Source organism: Corvus brachyrhynchos, unplaced genomic scaffold (assembly GCF_000691975.1).
Source record: "Corvus brachyrhynchos isolate BGI_N302 unplaced genomic scaffold, ASM69197v1 scaffold18, whole genome shotgun sequence".
Classification (NCBI taxonomy): domain Eukaryota; kingdom Metazoa; phylum Chordata; class Aves; order Passeriformes; family Corvidae; genus Corvus; species Corvus brachyrhynchos.
The window spans coordinates 3,317,020-3,327,525 of record NW_008246064.1 but is presented as its reverse complement, the minus strand read 5'-3'; the positions used below and the strand labels follow the sequence as shown (position 1 = coordinate 3,327,525).

Below are 10,506 nucleotides of genomic sequence, written 5' to 3'. Positions count from 1 at the left end.
GAGGAGCCAGGGCCAGAGCGGCGCGTGGCCGCAGTCGGTGCGCTGGGCAGGCGGCGGCGTGCGGATGCGGGAGAGATAAATGAGGAGTCATAGCGAGCACGCAATTCCAGCCAAGGGCAAGGAGCAGGCTCTCCGGAGGGAGCTGCCGTCGGGCACTGCTGGAGCGGGGAGCAAGGGGAGCCTGGCGGCTCTGGCTGCCGCCCCGCAGCAGCGCTAACTTCTGGGCACAGCTGGTTCTCGGAGCCCTTCTGCTGCTGCTGGCGGGTCCCGCTGCACACCACAGATCTTTAACCAATGGCACATTCCTCGCCTGCAACAGTAAGTCTGGGGAAGTGTTCTTGTGTTTCAGCTCTCTTATCTTGTCCAAGAGCTTTGGTTTTCCTCCTCTCTTCTCCACTTCCCCATTCTCGCATTTGGATGTAATGGGGCATTTCGTCGCTGTTACAGAAAGACATGACAGATTTTGCTCTGTTAATGGGGTGAGCTATGTTGGTAGGAGGGGTGCCTTGGCTGGGGAAGCGTCTGCAAGTTCAGAAAAGTGGATCCAAATCTCCTCCCCGTTATGGGAAACTGAGAGTGGGATGGGTGCTCCGCTGAGTAAACTCTGTGGGCTCTGGTGGAGACAGCAGAGCCTGGATAAACACCTGGCCTCAGGGGCTGTCCCCGAGACACTGCAAATATTAAGTACAAAATAAGTAGTGTTTCTAAAATAAGAAGTTCTCTCTGCCCTTGTAGCAAGAGAGATTTAGGAAGGTTCTATTGGTGCCAAGTCTGGGAGGCTTGTCTGATAAAGAGGGTAATGAAATATCCCCCCTCCATTCCCTCACCTGACTTTATGTATTGCTTTGTTACCTCTTCACTGTATTTTGCTTTGATGAACAGAAACAACTCAGGGCTGTGATAGCTACAGGTCGAAATGGGATATTTTGATCCCCAAGAAACAGGAAAAGCCTCCAGTACTTTTATTTCATGAGATGGGGGCTTTCTTACTGTGGATGAGCTATAAACAAAAATAAACTGATAGAGCAATAAGTGATTGCCCATAAACATAATCATTTTAGTGTTACCAGCAAAAATGTGAAAAGATTCCCCCAGGCTTGTGAAATCTTCACTCTGATTTTCCCAGATGGTAGAAATCCAACAGGAGGGTGAACCAGAGGTTAATGTTATACTTCTTGTAGGTATCTCATTCTTTATACAGCCACTGGGGAAAGAAAGCTAAGAAACACATCTGGAACTGTTAAAACATTTCCCATTTTGGCCTGTGGGTTATTTTTCAGAGAATATTATTTAGTCCTCTGGGTTTAGGGACCAGGAAGAATTCAGTGGCTGGTAATCTACTTTTTCGTCTGAAGCAGAAAAATACAAAAATGTTGAATGAGCCAAGAACTTAAAAAAGTATTTACTGAAATTCCTTCACACATAACACACACACGAGTGCCAAAGTCACTCCAAATGCCAGACTACTTAGACAAGAGGAGCTGCTCACATGTGGACTTCTTAGCAGGATTAGGCTTGTGCTATGTAGTTTGTCAGAAATTTCTGATACTGTGGCTTGTGGATATGTTTTTTCCCTGGCTCTATGTTGAAATTCAGGTTCTTTCTTTCAGTTTCTCTCTCCTTTTTTTTTCCCCCCCCAAAATATATACAACAACAGCTGTATTTACCATGTCAGAATTAATGTGGGCTATTAATACTCTTTCTCTTGCCTCGTGAAGTTGGTTTGTTTCTGAACTGGGAGCCCTTGTGCTCATAGATTGTAGAATAGCTAATTTGTACTATGCCTTATTCTTATACACTGACTTTTTCACCCAAGACACTGTGTACATTGTGAGGGGAATGCCACAGCCCCATTATAGGAGTGCCCTCTCTGAAAGTTCAGAGTGAGAATCAGCTTGTAAAATCCTACTGGACAGGCCATTTCCTTGTTTCCTCTGTCAGCAAGTCCTCAGGATTAACATCTATATTGAAATTTCCAAATGAATCATCTCCACCTGCCCTTGTGTGCTGGGGACACTGAGGAGGCTCCTTCTGTATTTCAAGCTCCATGGGTGGAGATAATGCAGCTTGGGATCAGCTGGGATCTGCTCTGGAGCAGCTGGTGACTTTGATCTCCTTTCCTGGCAACAAAATGCTCCCAGCACGCACCTTTGGTGCAGGTTGTTCTTGATGCACTACGTGGGAGTTTTGTGAACCATAGTGTTCCCTGTAGTGCAGGGGAATTTGGGATACTGACACATCCCAGTGTATTAAACAGTCAACTTGTTCCTTTTTCAGACAGAACAAGTAAAATTCACTTTGAATATTGTTTTGTTTTGGGTTTTTTTTGGCACGAAAGTTGCTAAATTTCCCATCTGAGCAACGTCTTTTAGTAAAACTAAAGCTCACAGCTGGTTCTGAGATTGCTGCCAGTGTGTAAAGCCCCATCAGGCCCAAAAGTAGCTAAGACAGGGCAAGAGGATGCTTGGGGAAAAATAGATTTTAATGAGGAAATGAAAAAGAAAGACGAGGGAAATGCAGTCACTTTGAAAACTGCTGCAGGTTGCAGAGATTAAAGGATACAGCCAACTACAAGGAAAAGCAAGAGGGAGAGGTTTGTGGGGAAGAAATGGTTTGTGCAGGATTAGAAACTCAGCTGCCTGGATAGACAGCACTGGGAGCCAAAGGTGTCAATGATTTGGGAACAAAGTAGAATGTCTGGTACAGGGACATCAATTTAAACAGGTATTTTGGAAGGAAAACTGCAGCTAAACACTTGGGGATTTGATCATCCAGGGTGGGATTCAGGTGAGTCAATGCAGGCATCTCTAAGAAATTTTAGGCTTATAGGGATCTAGACAGGAGGATTGTATTCTGTCTTCTCCTGGCCCCTTGTAGGTACTGTGGATATCTAAATGCTGCAGGACTGACCCCTAGCCATGTGTCTCTGAGGCCCTTCTCATGGGTGAAGGGTCTCAGTTCTCACTCAGCCAAGCCCTCAGACCAGCAGGCTGCAGACCTTGGTCAGACATAGAGGTTTCTTTTTTTTCTTTATGCAGGCAGAGAAGATTTTGACACAGTTTCTTCTAAACTGAAATACTTCCACACCTAAAATGAGCCAGCCTAAACACTGTGTGTGGGAAAATTCTCATACTTCAGGCTTCCCCCCACATGGTACCTTTTAAAGCCCTTTACTGAGGTACCACACAACAAGTCTCAATGGCTGGTTTTGGCTAGAGTTACAGAAATTCCAGATAAATCCCTTAGGGGAAAAAAGAAGGGATTTTTTTCCTAGTTTTGCATAATTCAGTTGTGCAATTAATTTATTGCACAAATTTTGCCCTGCTACAGAATGTTGAGAATGACCTGCATTTCGCCTGTAGAAGAAATTTCAGCTCCTGAAGAAAATGTTGAGAAAAGCTGTTAAGTGGCCTTTAAAAAAATGAGGCTGGGACCCACCTACAATTGACTTTGGGTTTATGAAGAGAACATCTTCATCAGCATGTTCACAGAAATCTGACTTGGGAGTTGGGCAACTGAGCTGCTTGAGTGCTCCTGGCTGCTGATCCTGCTCCTATCCATCAAGTTGATATCCTTCTTTTCAATTACTTTCTTTCCACACCAGCTACTGGAAAAGCTGTAATTTATTGCAAGCTGGTGTTTATTTCAGTGCCTCTCTCTCTGCAGCCAGATCTCTACATGCACTGTGATGAAGGGGACCAGTGGAAGGGGAAAACCAGACCTTCAGTCTGGTTTTGGGTTCCAAAGTGCAGTGAACTTTAGTTGGCTGTTTTGTTTTACCTGGATTCCATCAAGAGCGCAGGGCAGTAGCTTTTGATGGGTCTCAGCCTGGTCCATGCACTGATCCAAGCTCCCTGTGAGGGACCTGGACTGGCAGGAGGATGTATGAAGGTTTTCACAAATAAAGGTCATGATTTGGTCTGTCTGTGAAATGTCTGAGTGGGCAGACTGGCTTCGTTTACACAAACCAGGGCTCTGCACTGTTTAATTGCCAGCACATTTCCCAGCCTGGTTTTGATCCACAGCAAGCTGGCAGATGGCATGATCTGGGTGATGGGCCTGCAGCCCTTCCCAGCTGGCACTCTGGATATAACCAGCCTGTTTTGGGGAAAGATGGGCTGTGTGGACTTGTCAGAGCTGGAGAAGAGGCCATGCTCCTCCCAGAGTCCTTTCAGACAAGGTGAGACAGCCAAAGGATACAGAGAGAAAGTGGGGCTGAGAAAAGCTGGGCAGGGTGACAGTGCTAATCCCATCACACGGCTTCTAGCCAGTGTGCAGGCAGAGGGAGGCTTTAGGCAGTGATTTGGAGGACAACACAACATGACACTTGGGAGAACTCCTCCTGTATGAATTTTTAAGGTTTAATATATGTGGTTTCTGCCCCAGCTCAGCAGGACCTCTCAAGCATCCTGGAAAGGGAGAGGGCAAGAAAAGCCAATGTAAGGAAGAGGAGGAGGAGGTTTGCTGCTGGAGATGTCCGTTCTTAGTGTGACCACAAGGTGGAACTTGGTACATACCACATGCTCCGCGGAGGCACCCACTGGGAGCAAGCAGCAGCAGTCCTTGGCCAGGGATGCACCCATGCGTCTGGACTCAGCACCCATTCCCTGATCCTCACTTCCCCACAGGGAGCAAGAAGGGGAGTGCTGGTATAGAGGATCCACAGGCATTTTTTGGTGCAGGTCAGAAGCTGTGCCAACAACAAGACCTCAGAGGATGTGAGGTGTCACTGGGGAGAATAAGCTGAGAGCAGTGAGTGGTGTCCTGGAGGTAGCAGAGAAGGAGGAAAGAGGGTTTCCACAGGTGGGATCTGGTAGGGCATGGATGAAGTGAGGAAAGGACTCCAGAAGGAAGCACAGGGCAGGTGGGACCCTGCAGATGTGGAAGGCACCTTTCTGTCACATTCTTCATTAAGAAGAATGGCATCATGTAAAATAGACTTGTCTTTTTCTTCTTGGTAATGAATATAGAGCAAGGCACAACCTTTGGCCTCTTCAGTGGAAAAATCTCCCCTGAACATGGCATTAATTATTTATGTAGTTCCCATAGGTATTACTGGCTACAAGTTGCATCATGTGCATGGTGTGATGGGGAAGGGGTGAGGTCATTACCAGCACAGGTGTTTTTATTCTGCTCCTAAATTATCACAAGTCTGGGCAAATCAGCAGCTGAGTCTTGTCATGTCATTTTTGTCAGCTCTAAAGAGACTGTGATCAGAATTAGGGTTGCACCACTTTTGGTGTTGCCTAAATATGATGGTGGTGGGAGAACAGGTGCAGCCCTAAAGACCTCAAAAGCCAACCTGCTTCTCCTAGTGTGAAGTGGTAATAGTGCTTCCTTAGCTCCCTTGGGAAAGGATGTGATAGAGATGAATTAATTTTGGAAAATCACCTGAAGAGCAGCCAGTGCACTGTAGTGTTCTCACACAGCCCATTTCCTACCAGACTCTACAGCCACTCCATCTCCAAGTGCCTGTTTCCTGGCTATTAAAGCACTTTGCTAACTTTGGGACCATGTTCTGACATCCTCGTCCCCATCGATTTTCCATTTGCTCTGTGAGTAATCCAGCTGGAATTGATAGGGTGATTAGCCCCAGTCCTGGGCACGGGGCGTGGATAACTTCACTCATGTGACCAGGGCCATTTATTTAATTGGGATTGGTCATAGAGGTAAAATTGCACGATCCACTGAGGTGCAGTTACCTGCAGTGAATAAGGCTTGGAGAATTCTTCCGTGAGCCATTTGCAGGAATCACTTCCTCCCATGCCGGAGTGTGACGGCAGCATCGTGTAACATCAGTACCCAGTGTCACACTTGCCTGTCAGGCTTGTTCTGTGACTTGTGGCATTGTCTTTAAATGACCTCAGGACCACAATACATCTAGCTCAGTTGTTTCCCAAAGCAGGGAATTTCTGGCCTGATTATCTCATCTTCATTTTAAAGACAAACTGATTTGAACTGCTTTATGGCTCTGAAGCCCTCACAACAGCAAAACTCGCACATTGCTGTTGTGGAGAGGTATCTCAACTCATTGAATGCTGACCCTGTGCTTTGTGTGTGAGCAAACTTCAGGGCTAAGTACAGTAAAATGTTCTCCAAGGGCATGGAAAGCTTTGAGCAGAGCTGTCACTGGCACTGCTATTAGGAATTAATGAGAAAATGAAGCACAGGGGCTCTGTGTGTTCCCAGATCAATCCCTATGGGATGCTGGTTGCCGCTGGACAGGAGAGCTGGTCTGTAGAAGCAAATTGTTTTGCTAAGGCAATTAAGGGAGACTTCCCCATTCCTTTAATTAGATCAGTCCTCTCCAGGAGAATGTGAAATCTGGGAAGTGCTCAAAGACTGATAGCTAATAAATATCATCCAGCCATTACATCATGGTGCTCATCTCCTCACCAGGGAAAAAACAAAGCTCCCACCTTCCATGGGTGTGCTATGGGGATTACAGCTCAGACATCCAGCCCTTGTCTGTTCAGGGGGCCCAGAAAGGCTGGAGGTGTTTCCCGAACACCCACAGGCTGCCTGGCTAACATGTTCAGCAATGTCTCATTCAGAAATTGCCTCTATTCTCCTTCTCTCTCTGTGATCTGCAGTGGCTGTGTGTAAATAAAGAGTTATTAGATGTACTGCTGTTCAAGGCTATGCAGTGGCTCTGCCTTGTCCCCAGAGAGTTTCTTACCTGCAGTGCATGGCAGTGATTAATGACTCTGACCCTGTCCTTGTGCTGGTCAAACAACCCAATCCTCTGTGCTTCCCTGTGAGGGCTGGTAGGGCTTCCTTCAAACTACAGAGGAAGAAGGGGAAGATGTCTGGATTGACAGACGCCAGAAACAGAGATAATGTTTGTAAAACCTATATTGAGTATGGTGAGGGGCTGGTGATGAAGAGCCTCCATTTAGGTCTGTGGCTAAAACAATGACATGGGGTTGGATGTCAAGTTTCTTGGGCATATGCTGATTATGCAGTAAGGGACATTTACCCCAGTGTGACCCGTGTCCCTGCAGTACCTTCAGCCTTGCAGCAGCAGCTTGCAAAGGCCATGACAAAACAAAAAAAGGTTTGTGACAACGTGTGTGTATAACTGGTGTTTTTCCCTTCAGAAAAGGTCATGGCTAGGGAAGAGGTGGGTTTTAGTCCCAGCCATTGCCAGGACAATGGGGAATGGCTGTGAGTTTCAGCAAAAGAAATTTATACTGGTTGTAAGAAATTCTTCAGTGAGAACACCTGAGCTCTTGTACAGGGATCTAAACTGGCTTTGGAGTCCCTGTCCCTAGAGATATCCAAACTCACCTGGACAAGGCTGCAAGCAACCAGATCTACTTTTGAAGGTGACTCTTCACTTTGAATGGGTCATTGAACAAGAGAGCCCCAGAGGTTCATTCCAACCTGAATTATTCCCTGATTCTGTGTAATCTGTGACTTGTTAAATCCCTGGGGAGGCTTATTCCTGGACTAGAGTGCAGGCTAAATCTGAATTACAAGAATAAACCCAAAGCTATGCAGAAATGTGTCTGCACAGTGACTCACCCAAGTCACACAGGAAATTGGTAGCAGAGAAGACACTCTCTGCGCTCTTAGGAAAATACTCTTCTGTTGGTGGAAAAGGGAGAGCATTAAAACTCAGTTTCCAAGCATCTTTTGGGTCACATCTGCCCTGGCTAAGAGCTGTTTTAGGCACCGTCTTCAGTGCCTGTCAGTGGGAACAGCACGGAGCAGCTCTGCACAGAAGAGAAAGGGTGGAGCCAGGCTCGATCGGACTCAGGCGTTCGTGGGCAGGACAAGCTGACAAGAGCAAGGCAGTGATTAGGAGCCACAAACAATATCTGGGACTTCTGCAGCCTGTGGAAATGATGCGTATAATCCCACTAGCGTACAACTGGTGGAAAACTTGTTCCTTCTACCTGGGCAGCTGCCGGCAGGCTCCTCGGCTGAATTTTGCATCCAGCGTGTGAAGCAGGAGGAGAGACTTCCCACAGTCCCCCCCCCAGCTGGACTCTGCCCTCCCCTGCCTTGCTGTGCTGCCGCTGCCCCGCTGCCTGCGCTCGCTCCTTGGAGCCCCGTGTGACACCGCGCCCTCCGGAGCTCCTGGATGAGCAGGGATCCCTGCAGGGGTGGCACGGCCCCCCAGCCCTCCCGACGGCCGCCTCCTCTCCCCGAGCCCCACACTGGATCATGCAGTGCATCCGAAGGCAGCCCAAGCGCACCGTGTCCCAGGAAAACATCCTACTGGAGCAGAGCCGTAGAGTGGCCGCGTTGAATGGCATCAGGCTGGGTAAGGGACAGCTTGGGCAGACCCTCGGCACCGGCAGCGGCTCCCGTTCTCTTTTCCCTGCGCAGAGGCAGTGCTCCACCCTAAACTCCGGGGTTATTTTTAAATTCCCAAGGTTTCCTTTCCTTTCGTTTGCCTGTAACCACACGCCAGATGTGTGAGCCGCTTCGTTGGAGGCATCAAAGAATGTGGGCAAAGGATCAGTTCCCAAATCTCTTGCTGGGCTTTCTGAACTGCCTCTGTTTGAGGGTGTTTGGGGAGGGCAGTGCCCTTCTCCTGCCCCGTTTCAGCCCTGCTCTGTGGCGTGTTGCCTGTTGCTGTAAGAGCCCAGAGAACCACGTAGGGGTTGCCGATGAAAGAGGAAACCCGGGGAGTTTCATAACTTCTGTGCCTGGGTACGAACTCATTGCTGGTTCCTGCTGTCTGGAGGCACAGCCCAAGTGGATGCGAGTCCCTTGATTCCTGTGGACACAGAGGTCGGGTGGAAGTGGGAAATAGCCATTTACCCACCCGAGTTCTTTAGATTTTACCAGAAAGGCTTTCTGCCCTTTTAAACCAGCAAACCTGAGTTAAGCCTGGTCTGTAAGCAGGTGGGAGGAGGAGAGCGGGCGGGAGGAGACTTGTTTTATAGCAACTGTAATTAAGTTCTCTCAGATCAGCAGATTTGTGAGAGCAGTGCAGCCATACGGATTATCACGGCCATCCTAACCATCCCCTCGTTTAACTCAAAGCCCGGCTCCTACCGTGACAGCTATGGTTTTATTGTGCTTCCTGCTTGCTGTAAACCTGAGCTAGATAAGCCAAAGGTAAACATTTCTGATGTCTCAGTGTCTAAAACTTCCTAGTGCAGTGTATTAACATGATGGCTATTGAAGTGCTGTGTGTGCTTGAGGCACTCCTACCTTGGCCAAACATGATTTTCACTCTGAACATCACTGCGTGCTGAATATATTCTGTTCAGAAAGTGTGTGATTGATGTTTGGCAAGGAAGGGGGTCCTGACCCTTGAAAGGCACTCTGGAATTTTGCATGCCAAGTGTGTATTTGGTGTTTTACAGAGGATGCTAGACCCAGTCCTGACACATGTTTCAGGCAGGATTTGCACATTTATTTCAGTGCAGTGATTGCACTTCTCATGCTTAATGTTGTTATATAGTTGGGAGTCAATATCCTTGTCCTGCTGCCCAGTGTTTTTTATCTTTGAAATGATGTATGTGTACAATGTGTACTCTGGTTTCTTTGATATGAGTTTTCATTGATGTGAGATGGAGCTCTGAACCACAAACCTCCTCAGCTTCAGGCTTTGAGCAATCTGGTCTAGTGTAAGGTGTCCCTGCCCATGGCAGGGAGGTGGAATGGGAAGACCTGTAAGGTTCCTTTCAACCCAAACCATTCCATGGTTCTCCATGGGATTTTTAGGAAGAAATCCTCAGGTTTCTGCTGGGAAAAGGTGGGGTTTTTTTCTGGAAAGCAATTCAAATAACCAGCTGAGAGTAATGTCACCGTGACACATCAGGGGTGTGTTTGTGGTTTCTGTATCAGCAGATCAGACTGTCTTATGCTGCATCTCTGGTCTAACAAAACACTGTTGCAGGTAGGAATACAAAAGTTACATGACTCACCCAAAAAAAGTCTGTGCCAGTGCTTGGTTGGGCATCGGAAGCAGAGCCCAAAGCACTGGCCCTCTTTCCTGTCCAATTCAGCTGTGTGAGCTTGAACTGCTGCTAGACAGACCCTGAGCAGCCTGACACAGGCTGCACCCACCCCGTTAAGGGGATGCCCCTCTTTCCTTTGGGTGGCTAAGGCAGGGCTTGGGGTCATCACTGACACAGGTCGTCTCTGGGTGACTGCTCTGTGTCTGAAAGGATGCCACGTCAAAGGGATGTCAGAGCTGTTAGACACTCATGGTTGGCCCTCTTGCCCTTTTCTGGCCAAACCTGCTGTCTCCTAGAGGGAAGCTTGTCTCTGTCCCCTCCCTGGCTTCTCCCACTGCCACTGGCATCTTTTATCTTTGCCACGCCTTCACCATGCACCGTCCATCTTCATCCTTCCCTCCTGCTCTTGCGAAGTCCAGTGCCCTCCTTTGCTGATCATTTGACCTCTCCTGGTCCTCAGGCACAGTGGCCAAGGATGAGTGGGAGGTCTGCTCCCACCCCATAGTTAGATCCTGGGAAGAAGAAGGGGAGTTTTGACCATGCTATTGGTCTGACTGGGCTGTGCTGGTGAATGGGATGAAGG

The 10,506-nt window shown here is 48.0% G+C and overlaps 1 protein-coding gene across 3 annotated transcripts in view; it reads left to right on the top strand.

Moving 5' to 3' along the window:
* Nucleotides 1–12: 12 nt before the first annotated feature.
* The window catches only part of PLCD1 (phospholipase C delta 1), a 51,728-nt gene continuing 41,234 nt past the window's right edge, over nt 13–10,506 (top strand). Inside the window, exon 1 of one of the 3 annotated variants that reach the window (XM_017746724.1) lies at nt 13–318. Coding sequence is in view for 2 of the 3 variants with exons in the window: in XM_017746723.1 (XP_017602212.1) it covers nt 8,173–8,272 (100 nt within the window). In the remaining variant the exon portion in view is untranslated. Of the gene's footprint in view, nt 319–7,795; nt 8,273–10,506 lie in introns of those variants that run through there. The other 2 variants (XM_017746723.1, XM_008643119.2) reach the window with 2 other exon arrangements.